This window comes from Mercenaria mercenaria, chromosome 5, assembly GCF_021730395.1.
Source record: "Mercenaria mercenaria strain notata chromosome 5, MADL_Memer_1, whole genome shotgun sequence".
NCBI lineage: Eukaryota > Metazoa > Mollusca > Bivalvia > Venerida > Veneridae > Mercenaria > Mercenaria mercenaria.
This window is the reverse complement of record NC_069365.1, coordinates 46,267,982-46,290,755: the sequence shown is the minus strand read 5'-3', so window position 1 is coordinate 46,290,755 and position 22,774 is coordinate 46,267,982. Positions and strand designations below refer to the sequence as shown.

Sequence of the window (22,774 nt, the reverse complement as noted above, 5' to 3'; positions counted from 1 at the left end):
TAAAAATAACAGATATTCATGAACAGATTTGTTCATTTAACTGTATATATGTCAGACGACATCATGGAACAGAAAAAGAAGTCGAAGTCAAAGTCAAACCTTGTACTGAAGATCAGGGGTCACTTTTGTATAAAAATAATCACAAAATATAGGTTAGCGGTTCTACCCATGTGCCCGCCCACGCTTCAAATAGTATCTGGAAAAGCACCTGGGGTCTTTCTCAATAATCAAAACCAGAATGACACCATAGAACTTATTATTGTGTCTGTGTGAGGTAAAACCCAACAAATAATCATTCGGATAAATGAAATATATAGCTTCGTGTGCCAATTTTTGACATATTGCAAACTGCAAGTCGTTTTTTGAGTAATTATGGATGCATTTTACGTGTCAACATTCAATATGATGAAAAGATAGAAACGCTATCCGAATTTTCAATTTTAACAAAGGTTACATTTTATTGATGATTGCATTTTACGCCTTCCTGTTCCTAGTCTTGTTTTTCAATTGTGCAGAACTACCTTTAAGTTAATCAAATATTGGCTGTTTTAATTCAGAATGCCACAAAATGCGCGATACAATAGCATAAAACAGAAAGCAAACTGCTACGTATAATCAAAATTCATACGGATTATACAATATGCGTTGTACAAATACTGCATAGGATTATCTTAATTATTTTTTTTTCACTTGCAGTTGAGGATAGATGTCATAAATCTGTAAAATGTGATATAAACCAGGAAACAAGCCCCTTTAAGAGTAGGAAGTAAAACAGATTAAATATGAAATGACGCCTTAATTTTATAAAGACTTAAAAATATTCTAAAAATGCAATGCAAAGGTACATCACTCACATTCAAGCGTAAAGTAATAGTATACAGGAGTTCATTCATGCTTGCCAGACGAAGTGCAGGATATAACTTATGGTCGGTGTGCAACTTCATGTAGCATTTTCAAAAGGTATTGTGCCAATATTATTTGATAGTTGTTCCTTCTCAACAGGAGAATGCTCCGTATTTCTTTCGGACAGCGGTCAAATATTTGAAATGATTGGAAATAATAGATTCTAAATTGCGCAGCAAATAGATTTGAAAAAAGAATAATATGTCAAAGTAATTACTTACCGCATGCGGCTGAAATATATAAGAATAATTGAGCTTACTGGTTCAATTTAAGTATGTTAAAATGTTATTCATACACGCTTAAATGCATGTTAAGAAACAAACTTGAAATAAATAGTATACTGTACTATCCACTCACTTCATTTTAACATTAAATTTGTCATAGTTATTGCTTCTTCAAAGGAGATATGTATCATGCATAAAGAATGTGAAATGTGTTGGACTTCAAAAGTTTGAGAGAAATTAAGCTTAAATGTTTTAATGTCGCTAATAGAATCTAAACATTCGAAATGTAATCTGTCTAGATTTTTTTATAAAATATATAAGCATATACAAGTTGCATGTGGTCTCAATTCCAGCAACAAGCCTTTGGTACCATCCGGATGCACAGGTTGGGTTGTAGGTGTCTGACTGGATGTACAGCTCTTTGGCGACTGTGACACTAGAAGTATTCCTGATGATGACACTTGAGACATCTGAAAGTCGACATGAACTAATTTAAGACAGGTAGATATGATCCTTAATATCTACATACGTTTCAACCTTGTGTTTTGACAACTCTGACTATACCAGGAAAACTTGCTGTATATAGATGTGTGTCCACAAAACGAGGGGAGATAATTAGAACTTTGTCCGCATAAAAATGTTTGTTGTCATTTGTATCAAAAGACGATAATGTAGATCGGCTTCTTGCATTAATTATCACTTTTTTGTTTCATTGTAAACCTAAGTAACATTTTGTCCGTCGGCTTGGCTTAGTAGCTAGAGCTCTACAATATGAATTAATAGTATGTCTTGAGTTCGATTAGATTCTCAGACGCGACGAATTGTACAGGTGGTGAACTGACAGTATACATAATATCTGAGGTAATCTTTCCTCCCACCTCCGACTCATGTCGTGAAGGTGCCAATAACTTGCGAAAAAAATATTAATACGTGAACATATATAAAAGCCTTACCACCAACATACGATAGAAAAAACGGTTAAAAAGTAACAAACAAAGAAACAGACAAAATATAACAGTGACGTAATGATTCTTACGAAACAGGTGAACATGTATGTGGGCGAAGAATCTGTATTCATCACGGTAGTTAGAGTGAAATTCCCAGTAGTTAATGTAGCCATACACCGCACAATGCCACTGCCTATACGTTGTTGAAAATGACTCATTAGAATTTAAACCAGCATTTGAAAGTAAAGCAGATATAAAGTTAAATCATTTGTAATGCCATGCATATGTTAAATAAAGCAAAATTTCAGGGATTCAAAGTTGTTTGTAGGAAAACGTTCAGATTGTAAAAGTGTGGAGTTGACATCATAACTGTCACAAACATAATGTACTGAACAATAAACGTTTTGTTGACGAATGTGTTAATCACTGTTTTGATAATGATATTTGAGCCGCGCCATGGAAAAACCAACATAGAGGGTTTGCGACCAGCATAGATCCAGACCAGCCTGCGCATCCGCGCAGTCTGGTCAGGATCCATGCTGTTCGCTTTTAAAGCCTATTGGAATTGGAGAAATTGGAGAAACGGATGCGCAGGCTGGTCTGGATCAATGCTGGTCGCAAACCCACTATGTTGGTTTTCTCATGGCGCGGCTCATTTATTTAAACAGCACGTTCACATTATTGTATTTTCATTTTGGAAATGACTTGCTCTACTTACTTGAATACGCTATTTGTGTAGAGCACATTGAATAATCAAATGCCATAGTAGTAGTGTCTGTACAAACATCCCAGCGTTCGTTCTGGCTGCCACAGGAAGTTGCTCCTCCATCATTTATCACGTACCAAAATTCATTTCGAAAACTTCCGGGACATGCTTGAGCTGCGTTTTCCTCTTGATCTAAAAGTAAGTATTAATATCATAACATACATAATATTTGCTTTCCTTTCTAGAGGGTTTTATTTTCATTAGTAATACCAAGACCATATTAAATAAATAAATCTCGAAATTAAAGTGACGCTACAATTACTCAATCTACTACAGTACACATTAAAAGATGTTACACCAAAATATAGTTCAGAATCATGCGTTAATTAATGTAATTCAGAAATTGTATCTCATCGTCGAATTTCTTAAACGAGTTCATCGTGCTACATATGACAGTTAGTAAAGTCAGGATTTTATTTCTACAGCAAAAGTTTCAACATGTTTTCGGATAATTGTTAGATTCGCGTTGGAAAGAGGTACGACTTTTATACACGTACCAATACATCACGTAAGTTTTCACTTTGTTAAAACTCGGTATTTACTAGTAAATAGATAAGAACGACTAGGTGTTTTCTGTTATTTCCTTGGTAATTATCAAAACACACTTACTATCTTTCAAAAGGAAATGATACTCGTTATCCGAGGCTAGATCTCTACATAACGTAGACTCGGCATTGGATTCATTTATAGCTGTTACGTTTGCATCTGCTAGTAAAACTATTCTCTCATTGGCAAACCGTATCTCTGTATCTAAATGAAGAGAGAGCATATTCACATGATTTTATTGTACACTGAAGAAAGAAACGCCTTATGAAAAGTTGGCGTTATTTTTTTTACATGATAGTTAAATTTGTTGCCAATGTCAGAAATGTACATGTACTTTGACCAACTAACACAGCCAACGAAACTTGTACGATTTTGTTCAACCCATTGTTATATTAATGTGCCTGCTCATGACTTCCTCGTGCAGCCCGTATGTGTCAACCATGTGGTTTTGCTGAGCGAATATTACACAGGTATATGTGTTAGTCAACATACGACCACAATTTTGAGGATTTTTTGACAATTAATCAGTTTTTGATAATGCCGAGGCTAAAATTGGAAGGGAATGCCCATATTTTGGCAATGTTCGAATGTGGGCGAAGGCAAGAACAAGTCTCTAGACGTTTTAACGTCTCTCGTTCGACAATACTGCGTCTCGTTTGACGGACTCGATCGAGTAGATCGCGTGAAACGTCAGTACGGAAGGACAATTACATACGTTATCGCCATTGGGTGACAGATTTGTTACGGCTGAATCCACGTCACGTTTAGTCTGCTCAATACCTTTCATGACTTAATAGACATGGAGTAAGTGTAAATATCACATATTTGTTTTCAATCTTTATGTACTCAGAATAGAAGCGGAGACACCAATATTTTCCCTGTTGGTCAGTAAAATTTTTATCGCGTGTATGACGTCAGTTATGACGACATTTCAATGCGAATAGTCGCGTTAAAACACACAAATTTACTGCATACAAATTTATGTCTTTTATGATAAAATAAACTATTAAACTTGCGAAGATGCGTATGACTTGTAATAAAAAGATATTAAGTTTTCCATTGAGAATTAGCACTCTTTTAAAAGATGCACAGTATTCTCACTGCATAATTGTATGATATATCACCTATAAATATCATCATTTGTGCATATGTTAACTCTGGGGTTGTATAACGTTAGGGATAGAAACAGATTTAAAAGTGTAAGTAGAATAATAAACTTTTATTTACATGCTTGAATATAGTAATAATATGAGTAATCCGTGATTGCTGTAAGTTTCAAACACTGAAATGGTCTGTAAATAGTACTGAAAATAGTCACTGGTTCCTGTGATCTGGAAAAGATGAGGAAAAATACATAGCATATGTATCTATTTTCTCTGGGGTTTTTTTTTTGTCATAAAAGCCCCACGTATATCAAACTTTAGCCGAAATCGATAGAGATATGTTTTAATTTGAAAATAATGCTTTTTTCGGAAGACGCTTTACATATAATCCTGAATCTGACAATTTATAAAGTATACAAATAATCGTAGGGTAGGATAAGCATTTTCAAATACTTTTGCGTATGGTCGATGTTAATACTTGCATGAAATTAAACATATTCCAACTATTGTTTTTACGAACGAATACTTATCATAGTACATTTACATTTCTTGCATGGAAGCGAAATTGTTCACACCTTGTGTGCTGTAACATATTTGAACTTACTTCATGATCAAAATGCCGGAATTCTGGTAATAGAAAAAACATTCCCAGTTCTCAAAAGTGAAAGTACTATGAAAGAGGTAATCAAGCCCTGACATTGTCTTCGTTTCAAAACGTAGCTGTCCTTTGTCGCTGTCATGCCAAATACTGTTCTGCAAATTAGCTGGCCAGGCGCAGTCACTAACTGGAATTTAAAACTTGTATGTATTTATGCCGTTTTACATGTTCTTCTACATTATAAAATGACAAAACAGACCGCCTAAAGTCACATCTTCAAAGTATACGAATAACACACAAAACAGAAAGGTCTAGATCAAATAACCTATACATGGCTAGACTTGTCCGAAATGCTTCTGTCCAGGGATCAAACACAAGACTTATAGATGCTAGTATTAAATTAGTCATAGTTTTTTCACATTTTAGGTGCAGTTTTATAGTAATATCGTCAGTGTAGGAGCAACTTATGTGCACAGCTCTTGGTCTGTTAAATAGGATGAGCACAAGACTATCAACCTGGGTCCCATAGGTGGTTCCTTGTAAAATAAAGTGCTTGCCTAGAGGATGTGACAAAATACTTTACCAACCTCTGTGTTTCTTTGTAAGCTTATGTCTAGTCGCCACCGATAACCTACATGGGCGACCCCTCCAGAAGACTGTTAGTAACGTTAAGTATCGGGATAGAGCAAAATACAGAAGCCGCTCCAATCCCAGAAGGTTATCTGTTTTTTTAGCGTTCCAGGTGAAAAGAAGCTATACACGGAACTTTTATACCAATGATATTAATTTTAGTTGGAGAAGCCGGGGCTCAAACTCACGATTCCTGGTTTTATAGTCGGACAGCGTTACCACTGGACCACACTGGTACCTGTATCCGCTTTTCTTCTTTAAATCCCAAGTGAAATTTAAAAAAAGTTCTACATTTGTAAAAAAAAAACACCAATTTTTATTTTTAAGTGTTGGTTCATTTAGAGTAACATTTTAATTTAACAATTGCATTACTTAATAGATATTTGCGTTTAAAAATTACTTAGCTCTATTGCCTTTGATAATGAATTTCATTTTAGTTCAACGTAGACATATGTGCATTTTGAAATAAAGTTAAGAGTTTTTGGCATACTTTCTAAAATAAATTGTGGTAATACTACTACATATATTTGGTATGATACCGTAAATAAAAACACAACTCGAACATTATCTATAGTAAGTTATGCTTCGTTTCTTTAAACACGTCCCGCAAAATTATTCGTACTTTAAATAACGACCGAAATATTTCTGTTACAATCAAATCGTTTGATCAATATGTTGATAAATTTGGAACGCGACATTTCTTCACTAAAATATTTTGCCTCAGTGTAGTTAAAACAACAGCAACCAGAAAAAAAAACAAAAACAAAACAAACAAAAACAACTAAAAAAAAATAAATAAATAAAATAATAAACAACACCTATGACTATTACTGTATTCATTTAAGCCGCATCTCATCTCTCTAGTCTTTTCGATTTTATAAAATGTAATGAAAAACATGCAAGACTGCCAGTAATATGTTACGTGAATGGTCACGTAAGAAAGGTCCATCCTGCCAGTTGGCGTCATTTTATGGTCTAGAATCAACGGCTACGTCTAAGTCTTGACATTTACTTATTCATGCACACAAAAACACGATGCCATTCTAGAAAAAAGAGTTGTCACATCGAAAATAAAGTAAGTAAATCAAGTTAAGAAAGAATGTAATTTATATTTATTTGTTTCTTTTTTATCAGAATTTTGAGAAGTATTTATAAATAAGTAATCTAACAGCTCGCAAACTGTTTATGAACAGAATCATCAAAATGGGCGAGTTGACCCTGTGTTACGAGTCACGAGCTTAACCTTTATATGACGTCACATCATTATGACGTCATACTTTATGTCATACATTTATGACGTCACCGCTGAATCATAATTAAGTTAATTGAATTCGCTCGTAGAGATCAGAACTCGTTTTACCGATCTACACATAAGTCAGTATGACTTTTTATATTATTTATGTTTTTGAAATGCTGTTTTCAACCGTTTGGCCCTGAAATAATTCGTATGTAATGGAACTGAAGTAGAATCTCTTATGTTACAATCATTGGGGTCGGGGGGGGGGGGGGGGGGGGGGGTGAAATGTAACAGCCATATTTTATCGTAGATTCATAGCCGATTTCGCTATATGTTTACATAGCAATTGCTGCGGATCGTGTTAGAATAAGGGTTTATATCCTGGGCACAGTTTGAAATCTGGAGTCACTGAGCTCTACCGGCTATGAAGTAGGTCATAGATTGATGTATGGTTGTTTATATTCAAGTCGCTACATGTTGGGTACAATATATGAAAAGTCAAAAGTCGTCCATTAAATTTATGGCCTTTGACAGACGGTCAGACGTTCACATTTTGTGGATGAAAGGGCAAGATACGAAGTTGAAATTTCGTGTTATTAACTCAAACATTCGAGTTCCTTCGACTTATTAATTCGAAATTTCGAGTTACTAGGTCGAAATTTCGAGTAAGTATATTGAAATTTCGAGTTAAATGTCTCGAAATTTCGAGTTAGTAACCCGAAATTTCGAGTTAGTATCTCGAAATTTCGAGTTAAGTAAGTTAATAAATAAAACGCATCTGGCACTAATGCTATTTCGTAATGTGAATGAAAGTTCTTATAACTGTCAATTTACTATCCTTCATTTGATCCAAAACCTCGCTTGGGGCGTAGAACTTCTCCATATGGCCCGTGAGCTCGCGGACTTTTATTGCAACAATTGAGGCCAAAAGAAGTTTATACTGTAACACAGTTTTGGAAGCAATATTTCATATCCTCAGTGAAAACCCTTTTCTTAAGTGTCAAAGCCGTGCCTATCTATATTTTGTTCATTTATGTTTGTAATAGGGGAGTTAAAACTCACTTGTAAAAATATTAGGGGTTAGGGTAAAGTTAACGTCTACAAGTTTTTCACTGTTTAATTACAGTAATATCTGATTGTCAGTAAATCTATACGTGTCAAACAATGACAACAATAAGAAATTCTCCAAAAAGGAATAAAGGGCAAACTTGATATTCAAGGTCAAATGTCAAATTTATGTAAAAATCACACAAAATGTCACTCAGCTTTATTTATGTAATGTGTATGTATCAGGCAAAGTCAGAAATAAAAATCTTACTGCAAAAAATCAAGGTCAACCCTGATAATTGAAGGTCAAAGTTCGTTTCCATGCAAAAATGTGAAAAAGGTTACTTTTGCTCTTTCTAATCGATTTAGTCGCTGAATTTAATTAGTTTTAATGTTTGTATGTCAGGCAAACTGAGCAGTGCAGATATATCCCCAAAACCGTCAAGGGTAAAGCTAATATCAAAGGTTAAAGGTCAAATTTGTGTAACAAATCGCATGAATAGCTTCCTGTTTGAAAAATAACAGATATTGTTTATCATTATTAGTAATTGCTCGTGGTTTATTTTAATGTATATATGTCCCACAATGTCACTAACAAAAATAGTCTAAAATGAGTCAAGTTCAAATGTGATATTAGAGGTCAAAGGTCATTTTCAAGTCAAAGAATAAACAAATAGCTATTGAACTTTTCTCTTTGTTAATAATATTTTGTCGATATTAGTCAATGATGTCAGTTCGTTTTAAAGTATAAATGTTAGGCGATGTTTGGTATGCACATATAATTCCAAAACATTTAAGGTCAACAATAATATCAAAGGGCAAAGGTAAAAAAAAAGTGAGTAGAATGTTGCAATAATATCAATTATTTGTAATAATTTTTATTGTTGGAAAGTATTTGTTTTGGCATTTTAGTAACTGATCGTTGTTCATTTTACTGTATATATGTCGGACGATATCATGAAACAGAAAAAAAAGTCAAATTAAAATTGAAGATCAGGGGTCACTTTTGTATAAAATCACAAAATATAGGTTAGCGGTTCTACCCATGTGCCCGCCCACGCTTGAAATAGTATCTGGAAAAGCACCTGGGGTCTTTCTCAATGATCAAAAGCAGAAAGTCATATATAGCTTCGTGTGCCAATTTTTGACATATTGCAAAAGTGCAAGTAGTTTTATGAGTAATTATGGATGCAATTTACGTGTCAACATTTTACATGAAGAAAAAATAGAAACGTTGCCCGAATTTTCAATTTTAACAAAGGTTACATTTTATTGATGATTGCATTTTACGCCTTCGTGTTCCTAGTCTTGTTTTTCAATTGTGCAGAACTACCTTTAAGTTTAATCAAATATTGGCTGTTTAAATTTAGAATGCCACCAAATGCGCGATACAATAGCATAGCATGTCTTAAAACAGAAAGCAAACTTTTACGTATAATCAAAATCCATACGGATTATACAATATGCGTTGTACAAATGCTGCATAGGATTATCTTAATTATTATTAATTGTTTCACTTGCAGTTGAGAATAGATGTCATAAATCTCTAAAGTGTGATATAAACCAGGAAAAAATACCCTTTAAGAGTAGGAAGTAAAACAGATTAAATATGAAATGACGCTTTAATTTTATAAAGACTTAAAAATATTAAAAAAGGTACATCACTCGCATTAAATCGTAAAGTAATAGTATACAGGAGTTCACTCATGCTTGCCAGACGAAGTGCAGGATATAACTTATGGATACAACTTAATATAGCAATTTCAAAAGGTATTGTGCCAATATTGTTTGATAGTTGTTCCTTCTCAACAGGAAAATGCTCCGTATTTCTTTCGGACAGCGGACAAATATTTGAAATGATTAGAAATAATAGATTCTAAATTGCGCAGCAAATAGATTTTAAAAAAGAATAATATGTCAAAGTAATTACTTACCGCATGCGGCTGAAATATATAAGAATAATTGAGCTTACTGTTTCAATTTAAGCATGTTAAAATGTTATTCATACACGCTTAAATGCTTGTTAACAAACAAACTTGAAAAAAAAATATAGTATACTGTACTACCACTCACATCATTTCAACATTTGCTTCATAGTTATTGCTTCTTCAAAAGAGATATGTATCATGCATAAAGAATGTGAAATGTGTTGGATTTCAAAAGTTTGGGAGAAATTAAGCTAAAATGTTTTAATGCCGCTAATAGAACCTAAACCTTCGAAATGTAATCTGTCTACATCTTTTTTATAAAATATATAAGCATATACAAGTTGCATGTGGTCTCAATTCCAGCAACAAGCCTTTGGTACCATCCGGATGCACAGGTTGGATTGTAGGTGTCTGACCGGGTGTACAGCTCTTTGGCGACTGTGACACTAGAAGTGTTCCTGATGATGACACTTGAGACATCTGAAATAGAAAAAGTGGAAACTAAGTCGACATGAACTAATTTAAGACAGGTAGATATGATCCTTAATATCTACATACGTTTCAACCTTGTGTTTTGACAACCCTGACTATACCAGGAAAACTTGCTGTATATAGATGTGTGTCCACAATACAAGGCAGGCGCGTAGCTGCCTTTACGCAGATACGCAGCTGCGTTGTGACAATCTGGAAAACATACACACTTCAAATTGCTAATCTATGTCGTTTCAATACGAAGTCTATATAATCATATACAATCACTGCTTACTTCATATTCTGTTTTTACAAAGTGGAATAGCGAACTCAATGTGACATGCAAAATGTGATCGTTAAACATATATTACATGCTCTTTACCAGTAGGAATTATTTGTATAGCAAACTGATTTATAATAAGTTGATTTAACATGCAGTTAAATTCACCAATTGTCTTTGCAGTTTTACAACAATTTCTGTATAGGTTTGAAATCTATTTCATTATCCTTCTATTTGATTACTTATTTTGTAATAATCCTGAACATGTGAAATATTGCAATCTTACAATTTTAAAGAGGCGATCTTCTATAATAAAATTTTAACACAATGTCCAAAAAAATGAAACAAATTTTGGCCTTCAAGTCTAAAAGGAATTTCGAATATGATATTTTTTGTAACAGTACAGACATAATGTTCGCAAATAATAATTATCAAGTTATTTTCAGACGTCACAGAATACCTGCTATGTCTAATAATTGTACTTAAATGTATACAATTATCAATTAGTCCATGGTCACATTGTTGTAGAAAATAAAATCCTATAGAAATCAAATAATTACGCCCGATTAAATCTTACGCTATTGCCCCACAAGTCGTAGGATACTACTGTGAGATCCAGTTCACAGCGAGATAAATATCTTCTTTCTTATATAATTGGTGATTGTATATTTTTAATGGCCTATTACTAACTGAATTATATATATTATATTTCAGAAGACCTTAAACTATACATTTAGATCAGGATTTCAGTGTAATACTTGGTTTTAGATGTTGTTCAGATATATCAACTATCACGCTATGATTTCAGTATTTGTTTTACGAATCAATATGTTATTACAATGTCTATCCAATGCTAATGTTAAAGCCTCGTATAAAACTTCTGGAAAAAAGACTTTTTTTTTGGTTCGCTATATCTTAATATGACTGTGTTATTTCAATGTATTATATTTTAACATTGGGGCATGGAAATATGTTCCTTACAAACAATGTTAGTTTTCATAAATCAAATAAGAGCTAAAAAAGGGACATTTTCAATTACATTTTACCGAAAATTAATTCAAACAGTGTTCGTTATAGTTGAAATTAACTGTTTACATTATTTCGCTACCGTGAAATCACAATGGCGAAGCACGAAATCACAATGGCGAAGAGCGAAATAGTGAATTCTTCGGAATTTCGCGCTTCACATTTGCAATTCTGCGCTTCGAAATTGTAATATTGCGTTTTGTGCTTCTCCATCATGTGCAGGTGATGAGGGAAGCGTCGGATCACGATCCATGACGGCAAAGCGCGAGATCAAAAGCGCAAAATAGCGAATTTTTCTCAAAGTCGCACTTCGCCATTGTGATCTAACATACGACGGCGAATTACGGAATTTAGCGATCTCGCAATTCGCCGTCGTGACCTCGGACGAGATCACGATAACTAAGCATGAAATCAAGAGTGTTTTGCAATTTGCCACCGTGTCGCACTTTGCAATCATGATCTAGCTCTTCGCCATCGTCATTTCACCTCGCAGGTGATACATGAAGTGCGGGATCATGAAGGCAAAGCTTAAGTTACAGTAAAATTCATATTACTATCGCATATTTACTTATAGACATATCCCTTGAATGATAATCCAATTATAATGATATTTCGAAAGTTTGTTACCACCAAATATCTGTTTTGAACAAATATCTTTTGCTTCAAAAATATCAGTAGGATACCCCGACCCCCACATACCTCTGCGTACTATGAAAAATGCCCCAGCTACGCGCCTGCAAGGGGAGATAATTAGAACTTTGTTCACATAAAAATGTTTGTTGGCGTTTGTATCAAAAGGAGATAATGTAGATCGGCTTCTTGCATTAATTATCACTTTTTTGTTTCATTGTAAACCTAAGTAACATTTTGTCCGTCGGCTTGGCTTTGTAGCTAGAGCTCTACAATATGAATTAATAGTAGGTATTGAATTCGATCAGATCCTCAGACGCGACGAATTGTACAGGTGGTGAATTGACAGTATACATAATATCTGAGGTCATCTTTCCTCCCACCTCTGACTCATGTCGTGAAAGTGCCAGTAACTTGCAAAAAAAAAATATTAATACGTGAACATATATAAAATCCGGGACCGTTGGACTGGTTGCCTTACCACCAACATACGATAGAAAAAACGGTTAAAAAGTAACAAACAAAGAAACAGACAAAATATAACAGTGAAGTAATGATTCTTACGAAACAGGTGAACATGAATGTGGGCGAAGAGTCTGTATTCATCACGGTAGTTAGAGTGAAATTCCCAGTAGTTAATGTAGCCATACACCGCACAATGCCACTGCCTGTACGTTGTAGAAAGTGTCTCATTAGAATTTAAACCAGCATTTGAAAGTAAAGCAGATATAAAGTTAAATCATTTGTAATGCCATGCATATGTTAAATAAAGCAAAATTTCAGGGATTCCAAGTTGTTTGTAGGAAAACGTTCAGATTGTAAAAGTATTAAGTTGACATCATAACTGTCACAAACATAATGTACTGAACTTTAAACGTTTTGTTGACGAATGTGTTAATCACTGTTTTGATAATGATATTTGAGCCGCGCCATGACAAAACCAACATAGTGGGTTTGCGACCAGCATGGATCCAGACCAGCCTGCGCATCCGCGCAGTCTAGTCAGGATCAATGCTGTTTGCTTTCAAAGCCTATTGGAATTGGAGAAACTGTTAGCGAACAGCATGGATCCTGACCAGACTGCGCGGATGCGCAGGCTGGTCTGGGTCAATGCTGGTCGCAAACCTATTATGTTGGTTTTCTCATGGCGCGGCTCATTTATTTAAACAGCACGTACATATTATTGTATTTTCATTTTGGAAATGACTTGCTCTACTTAAGATCTTACTTGAGTATGCTATCTGTGTTGTACAGATTGAATAATCAAACTTCATAGTAGTAGTATCTGAACAAACATCCCAGCGTTCATTCTGGCTGCCACAGGAAGTTGCTCCTCCATCATTTATCTCGTACCAAAATTCATTTCGAAAACTTCCGGGACATGCTTGAGCTGCGTTTTCCTCTTGGTCTAAAAGTAAGTATTAATGTCATAACATACATAATATTTGCTTTCCTTTCTAGAGGGTTTTATTTTCATTAGTAATACCAAGACCATATTAAATAAATAAATCTCGAAATTAAAGTGACGCTATAATTACTCAATCTACTAGAGTACACAGTAAAAGATGTTACACAAAAATATAGTACAGAATCATGCGTTAATTATGTAATTCAGAAATTGTATCTCATCGTTGAATTTCTAAAACGAGTTCATCATGTTACATATGACAGTTGTAAAGTCAGGATTTTATTTCTACAGCAAAAGTTTCAACATGTTTTCGGATAATTGTTAGATTCGCGTAGGAAAGAGGTACGACTTATATGCACGTACCATTACAACACGTAAGTTTTCACTTTGAATAAACCGTTAACCATGTTAAAACCCGGTATTTACTAGTAAATAGATAAGAACGACTAGGTGTTGTCTGTTATTTCCTTGGTAATTATCAAAACACACTTACTATCTTTCAAAAGGAAATGATACTCGGTATCCGAGGCAAGATCTTCACATAACGTAGACTCAGCAATGGATTCATTTATAGCTGTTGCGGTTGTATCTTCTTGTAAAACTATTCTCTCATTGGCAAACCGTATCTCTGTATCTAAATGAAGAGAGAGCATATTCACATGATTTTATGGTACACTGACGAAAGAAACGCCTTATGCAAAGTTTGCTTTATTTTCTTTACATAGTTAAATTTGTTGCCAATGTCAGAAATGTACTTGTACTTTGACCAACAAACACAGCCAACCGAAACTCGTACGATTTTGTTCAGCCCATTGTTATATTAATGTACCTGCTCATGACTTCCTCGTGCAGCCGTATGTGTCAACCATGTAGTTTTATTTAGCGAATTGTACACAGGTATATGTGTTAGGCGACATACGACCACATTCTCGGAGAGTTTTTGACAATTATTCAGTTTTTGATCATGCCGAGGCTAAATTTCGAAGAGAAGGCCCATGTTTTGGCCATGCTCGAATGTGGGCGAAAGCAAGAACAAGTCTCTAGACGCTTGAACGTCTCTCGTTCGACAATACTGCGTCTCGTTCGAAGTGTCAGAGACACGGAACGCTTGCCGATCGGGTAGATCGCGTGTAACGTCAGTACGACAGGACAATTACATACATCAACGCCATTGGGTGACAGATTTGTGACGGCTGAATCCACGTCACGTTTAGTCTGCTCAATACCTTCCATGACATAATAGATATTGAGTAAGTGTAAATATCACATATTTATTTTCAATCTGTATGTACTCAAAATAGAAGCGGAGGCACCAATGTTAACTCTAGGGATGTATAACGTTAGGGATAGAAACAGATTTAAACGTGTAAGTAGAACAAGAAAGTTTTATTTACCTGCTTGAATATAGTAATAATATGAGTAATCCGTTATTTGTGCAAGTTTCAGACACTGAAATGGTCTGTAAACAGTATTGAAAACAGTCACTGTCTCCTGCGATCTGGAAAAGATGAGGAAATACATAGCATATGTGTCTATTTAGTTTGTTGTTTTTGTTTTTTTCTTGTCATAAAAGCACCATGTATTCGTCATGATATTAAATCAAACTTCAGCTGAAATCGGTAGAGATATGTTTTAATTTTAAAATAATAGTTTTCGGGCGACGCTTTACATATAATCCTGATTCTGATCAAATGTATACAAATAATCGTAGGGTAGGATAAGCATTTTTAAATACTTTTGCGTATAAACGATGTTAATACATGTATGTAATTAAATATATTCCAACTTTTGTTTTTACGAACAAATACTTAATATAGTACATTTACATTTTTTGCATAGAAGCGATTGTTCACACCTTGTGTGCTGTAACATATTTGAACTTACTTCATGATCAAAATGCTGGAATTCTGATAAAAGTACAGACAGTCCCAGTTATTAACAGTGATAGTATTCTGAAAGACGTAAGCAAACCCTGACATTGTCTTCGTTTCAAAATGTAGCTGTCCTTTGTCGCTGTCATGCCAAATACTGTTCTGCAAATTGGCTGGCCAGTTGCAGTCACTAACTGGAATTTAAAACTGGTATGTATTTATGCCGTTTTACATGTTCTTCTACATTGTAAAATGACGAAAAATACCGCCTGACGTCACATCTTCAAAGTATATGAATAACACACAAAACAGAAGGGTCTAGATCAAATTACCTATACATGGCTAGACTTGTCCGAAATACTGCTTTTACGTCCAGGGATCAAACCCAAGACTTACACATGCTAGTATTAAATTAGTCATAAGTTTGTTTTACATTTTAGGTGCAGTTTTATAGTAATAACGTCACTGGCCGATCCTATGAAGCGATTCCCTGTATCTTCATGTAACCAGAGAAGGAGTGTCTCTAAATTCTCATCTTGTTTCTTATATGATTGTCTCACCGCCTCGATGTCTTCTTTCTGAGACTCGTTTCGTCGAGTCGCCAGTTCCAATTTCAATTCTGCTACATTGGACTCCATCTCAGCTGCAGCATTCCTTAGCTTTTCATTTTCTGCGATGAATACCTCCTTTTCTCGGCTGATCTCGTCAAGGGAATGTCTTACTAGTACTCTGTCAATTTCCTCCTGCGTTTGCTTCGCAAGTGTGCTAGCATTCAGAGTATTACATTGTCGTTTTCTCGACCCGTTACATTTAAGCAGGGATGTATTCGTAATGCAACTTACGAAGAACATGTCGTCTTCCTCATGGAATGGAAATACCAATTCCATTAGTTTTCGATTTACAAATTCAGTCATTCGTAGCTTGTCCCGTACTTGTTGCTTTGCTGATTTTGTTATGGTGTTTCGTGCTCTTTTTGCCGAGCATGTTCTAGAAAAATGTCCCTGTTCCAAACATTTATTGCACGTAGCGAACAGCGCGCGGCACTTCTCAAATTTATGTGTAAGTCCACACCGCGTACACATGACACTATGTTTGTTTTTGTCATTTCTATTAATCCATTTGCTCTGTTTACGGAGTTCCTGTTTATGTCCATAAATATTCATCTTTGTAACTAAAATTATCTCCACCTGTTTGTGAATTCACAAGTTCCAAACTTTTACGTGTAGATGCACTCGCTTTTGTTATGGTACCAAGAAAGTCAAGTGAACATAGAACCTCCTTGTACCCGGTTTCTAGCACCAAGTGTAACGATGCGCGTGTTACGTCAAGTTTCTTTGGGGAATTTTTTAGCTCAAATTCAGTTTTTCGGGTATTTATTATTTTTCGCTTGAGTCCACTTAATTGAGGGAATTAACAAAATCCAGATTCTGTTTCTTCTTTTATTCAATTTTCAACAATAATATATGGATGTCCACATAACAAAGAAAGTTTTAAACACTAATGTCACCGCATGACACATGCGTATCAAAATGTACGAAAAGTTATGGTTAGTATAATAATGCTGCCGAGTCACTTTTAGTGTTTAAGGTTGACAGAACGTTTTATAAATTGTAATAAAAACATACGTTAACAGGTTAACGTTTTTTTACAGAACTTTTTCTGTCACGAACATTTTTGTATGATACCAGATGTATATTTGTATTTTTGTAGGTAAACAGAAATCCTTGTAACATGATTGGTGAAATATTTATTCAAGTTGAACTGTCTTGAAGACAGACATTATCAGAAAATTGAATTTCGTTTTCTTATCTATGATCTACACAAAGCACACCTTTAGCATTAACTGCAAAGCGACATGCCTTTCAAAGTTTCAAAAACTAGAAAACAGATAGCAAAGTATACATTAAATGTAAAAAGGAATCATAAATAATTGTGATGTAAGCCTCTATTTTATGAGAGTTCTTAAAATTACAGTTTAATTCCCTCTATATCTCATCACATTTATATTACATGACAAACACAATAGGAAGTTTTTTTTTTGTTTTTTTTTTTTATTTTCAACAGAAGTGTTTTCGTAAACAGATACTGCCTTCACGGTTTACCCATTGTTGTTTTTTTTCGTTACAGTAACAATGTATTTATAAATTCGATTACTTTCTAAAGTTTGAAACAAAAACACTCTGGAGGAGTAAACGGTTGCTCTTGAGGAAAACCATAATTGAATAGTAACTTGGTGTTCCCGGTTTTCCAATTAGAATGATAATTGTGTTCGAGGATATGCAGTTTATTTGTTCTTATAATTTCATATGGCAATTGTCGAAGTAGTGTGAACATTGCTATGTTATACTCTCTACATGTCTTGTCACTAACAAATCAATAATGTAACTCCAGTTGCTATCAAGCTTAACCTTTGATAATTGCATGAGGTAATTTCAGATTATATATCGAGATAAAAGTAAGGAAATCCTGTTCACATGCATATGTTTATTTTAAAAAACTGCACTTCAAAGTGCATATGAATTGCAATTATGGACAAAAAACCTTTATTTTCGTGTGTCAGACTGCATGTGTCATCATTTTCTATTCGTTTTTCTAATTTATGTTTACAAATACACAAATCCAATAACATCAATTAGCAGTACAATGTATAACTTTACATGTATTCACCTTACACGTATTGATGCGTATTTACTCACAAACGAAATTGGCGCTTTTTTTGTTCCAGTTGAGATTTGAACCTCCTACATTATATAATTATGTACATTGCAAATTCAACGAGGAATTTTTGTATACTATTATGCGATCTAAAAGTCAGAAAGGTCAAAGCAGAGATTCTTCCTACCCTAGATTCGATACATTAAACAAACTGCTATGTTACCTATGAATGCGACCGTCATAATTTAATAAAAAAAACAGCGCCAGTTAAGTCATGGTAGGCAGAGCTAAGTTTGGACGCAGTTGAAAGGGAAATCTGCCAAAAACTTTAGCTTGCTTAAATCATGTTTTGCCCACTTTAGACGACGCTTTAGTTTAAATGCATAGATTTTCTTGTGCACTCAGTTTAGAAATTTACAATGCATATTTCCAGTTCTGTTGAAAAGGGTATTAATTAGTGTTGAAAGAAGATATAAAAATGACTTTGAATGTAGAGCTTAAAATTTTGAAATATCGATGAAGGTTTTGTCAATTCTGAAATCAGGGATATTGCAGTTGTTAATATTATTGTCTGCATCATTATTATCAATATACTCTACATACCTGTGTTTCTGGGTACATTCAAAAGGAAGAGAAGAAAGCCTGAAAGTAAAAGGTTGGTAATAATGATGAACGTGTAAATAGATTGTCTGAAAAATGTTATTCAAAGACAGAAAGTACTTAAATAAACAAAGTTTTAAAACATTTTACCTGCGCATTCTTTACAGTTTATACTTACAGTGACAGGCCGGACAGCGTGAATGATTATACAAATAATTTTAGTTTTTATAATGCTGTATATTATCATTTCATCTCTGTAACAAAACGTTTGTCCAGGGAGGTCAGTTTATCATACTTCATTCAAGTTGCAAAGTTTGAAAATAAGTGCAATAGTGGTAGCAACATATACGAATGATTTAATTACCTAATACGTAGAACATGTTGGCACAAACTAACTCTGACATCTAAGTAAAGACCATTGTATCTTTCTTTTGAGCAGACAAACAAAAAGAGAATACTGGAATTTAACTGAAAATAAACTATTGATAGAAAATGATAATATCCATACAAATATTTTACATTTAATGCTGTCTAGTTTTGTTGCTGAACTTAGCTCAGTGTGTACAAAAAAAACGACCAATAAATTACAAAAATCGAAAGTCCTTTATCTCATTTTAAGAAGTGATAATTTAGAAAACCGACAAGATTTTTTTTTTTCTTAATTGGGTCATTGCACAATTCAGCTCTACGTTAAATTGTTCATGTTTCGGAATATTGCAACATGGGCTTCTTATTTTAACGTTTTATGACGTTATTATTGCTGATGCTTTGGGATAATGAAGTCCATTCTCGATTCATTTATAGTACAGTGAAACTTAGGATGAAGAGTGTTGTTGCACTTTTCATTACTTCTCATTAAAATAATACTCATTTAGTCCATTGTCAATTTCCTTTGTTACCCTAATGCTTATAAATGATCAAAAGATTTTTATGGATTTTTGATAACGAAATAAAACCTATCAAAATCGACTCCTTTTTAAAATTTCGCAATATGTTTAGTGAAACAAAGTGAATTAGAAGAGCCCAGGAAAAAGATGTACAAAATGAGAGGAAACGACTTCGAAACCATGGACGTTTAACTTACAACTAAAGTAGAAAATCTGAATTTAGTTAAATGTTTACTGATTCATCTACTACACAGCAGTTAACAAGCTATTATGTTGTCCCTGTGGAGGTGCATTGAGTTTTGTCTTTGTTTAGTAACAAATGAATTGAAGAGTCAATCGAAACAAGAAAACTGCTTGGAATTTCTGTCAGGAGATAATCTAAACTAATCATCACTGGGAGAAATCATTACATCTCATACCATATCAGTATGCATAATAGTGGGATATGTTCATGAATAATGAAACTATTATCCAATTTCAACCACTCAAACTATGGGTACAATGCACATTGAAAAATAATCTGTTTTTTATTTGTGTAACTAATACTGTTTCATAGACTTACTTATCAAAGAGAAAAGCGTATACGTTCTAAGTGCAAAATACCAAATTTTGAAATAGGTTTAGGTGAGAATCGAGCTACTGAAATGGGATACTACACAACGCCTGCTCACAGATATTTCTTTCTGGTTTGGTGAAATTGGACGAAATAAAATTAACATTTCGTATGGAAATTTTTGTCATGTTAACATTGTCTATTGAAATAGAATTTGAAGACAAAAGAAATCGTAGCTGGCGCTTGTTATACTTGAAATCATTTTTATTTAATCAATCTTAATCATTATTGATTTGATCAAAATGGATACGTAATTATGTGCATATACCTGCCACGCGTTCAATGTCTGAACATTTCTAGATGAAGTTCAGTCAAGAAATTGATTTAGACAAAAAGACTATACAGCTTGAGATTAAATGAAACAAGTTCAAACTACATAAATGATTTAAATTGTACATAAAAAAGAAAAAGTGAATGCAATCTAACGTATTAAATTTCTGTTTCATCTTTTTCTCAATTTATAAAAATAAAACAGTATCGTGGTAGATCTTTTAATTTAGACGTCAATAGTAATATAAGTTATTCTATAAAAAGTTCTTACCTATTTAAATGTTATATTACCTATTGACACTTCCTTAACGCTTAAATGCAACTTTCACTAGCTTAAACGCAATTGTCTGAAATAAATGTATTCAAGATTGTGTTTGTTTTAACTTTAATGTTACGTCCTACTTCCTTAAGTAAATTGGTGGCTTGTACGCTTTGATACACTTAAGTTACTGTAGTTCTTTCTTTTTCTTCTTTTCAAACCTAAATTAGCCCATTTCAATTATATCGAAGGCCATGTGTCTTAACAATAAGTCTATTTAAAGATAAATGGATAAATACTCGAGTACAAAAATAAAATGCAATGTATATCAGCATTTTTCAGTTAAGTGACCTCTGTAATATGCCATAGCATAAATCAGTCGAATACCGCAAAAGTCTTATGAAACAAAACTGTGCATTTTGTTTGTATCTAAAAAGGATCAGTACTTACTATGTTATCATCAGTTTATAATCTTAGAACAGAACAGAACATGATTTTCTTTCAGTAACTTATACATATATTATGTTTATTTTTGTACTCGAGTATTAATCCATTTATCTTTAAATAGACTTATTGTTAAGACACATGGCACTCGATATAACTTTAGGTTTTAAAGATACATTGCTGTCACGGTGGTATTTTGAAATTATCCGACTGTAATGATGTCCGGAGCATACATTACACGCTTGAATTCACCAAAATATGCAATCTGGTAGACTAAGTCTGGAATGCTGGCATGACTTTAAACCGAATACTCATTTTTAAATTCATTATGTACACCGATAAGGAAATGATTCAGCTAAATTTTATTGGCACTTCCTTCCTTTGTATCTCTAACACGTAGCTTTACTTAATTAGTAACATTTCCATGCACGCATCCATTATTATTTCAAGTGAAATGCATACGTTGTTTTACATCAATTAACACTTAAAATGAAATTACAGACCATTCGAGATCCGAATATAGAGTTGTAATGTTGCAGAATAGGGTTCCTTCCATCAAAGGTGGCACCGTGGCAGTGACAAGAAACCTTATATTGATTAGCTAGGTTTGCATGCATTTTATCAGAACTGTGTGACAGTAAGTCAATATTAGTTAATTAGATAACTATAGGAAAAGATATGCCTTAACCAGAACAATGATCAGTCACGTCAGATATAAATAAAAGATTTTAGGAAAAATTGAATTATGTTAGCTGTTAGCATAGAAAACCTTTTTATGATACATACAAATATATATTATGTAAAAGGAGAAAACGCTCTTAAAGTGTATTATGTACATATTATAAAACATATTATAAAAGTCACAATGCATATTTAACAATTTTACATACAACACAAACATAAATTATGTGCATACTTACTGCCTCGTATGCAAACTATTAAGTAAGGGAAATAAATCTTGCATATTACATCTAATAAAGTGTACAGAGTTGCATGACTTACATCATCAGCGTCTTTATTTTGTGTCGTCGGAAATATTTCTCTCTGATAGCATCATTTCCAAGAGAAATGTGCATCAGTTTCTGTGCAGTTCACTGCTTAGCAGCTAAATGGTATCATAGTAGATAATCACACATTGTAATTCTCACGTAGCTCGTTGTAATGCTAGATATGTTCAGAAAGTTATAAAGACAATCAATCGTTTGCAGTGCCTTGATATTCTGAGTATCAAAAGTTTAATATTTTGGTGGGGTGGGGGGGGGGGTGAGGGGCTCCGTGGCCTAGTGGTTAAGTTCGCGTGCCTAGAATCATTTGCCTGTGACCGCTGTGGGCCCGAGTCATTGTACGGGTTGTAGAATTTCTTGTGAAAAAAAATATCTAGCTGGCTTACGGATGGTCGGCATGCCTAAAATAATGCCTGTCAACTTTCTC

General features: G+C 33.9%; 1 protein-coding gene across 4 annotated transcripts; it reads right to left on the bottom strand.

Annotated features, from left to right (window-relative positions):
* Positions 1-18: 18 nt before the first annotated feature.
* LOC123557085 (uncharacterized) lies at positions 19-21,114 on the bottom strand. 4 transcript variants are annotated; one of them, XM_053543402.1, is made up of 10 exons: positions 20,912-21,114; positions 19,235-19,338; positions 18,874-18,912; positions 15,629-15,809; positions 15,139-15,242; positions 14,238-14,378; positions 2,793-2,972; positions 2,164-2,267; positions 1,456-1,597; positions 20-1,133 (listed from the first exon to the last, which is right to left on the bottom strand). In XM_053543402.1, exons 2-10 carry the CDS (start codon positions 19,272-19,274, stop codon positions 1,117-1,119), a joined length of 948 nt encoding a protein of 315 aa, XP_053399377.1. In that variant the 5' UTR covers positions 19,275-19,338; positions 20,912-21,114; the 3' UTR covers positions 20-1,116. The 4 variants fall into 4 exon arrangements, with proteins under 4 accessions (XP_053399378.1, XP_053399377.1, XP_045204246.2 ...); XM_045348311.2 differs by lacking the exons at positions 20-1,133; positions 1,456-1,597; positions 2,164-2,267; positions 2,793-2,972 and adding exons at positions 10,062-10,409; positions 12,901-13,004; positions 13,565-13,744 and having other exon boundaries at positions 20,932-21,112; XM_053543401.1 differs by lacking the exons at positions 20-1,133; positions 1,456-1,597; positions 2,164-2,267; positions 2,793-2,972 and adding exons at positions 10,063-10,409; positions 12,901-13,004; positions 13,565-13,744 and having other exon boundaries at positions 20,912-21,112.
* Between the last annotated feature and the right edge of the window lie 1,660 nt (positions 21,115-22,774).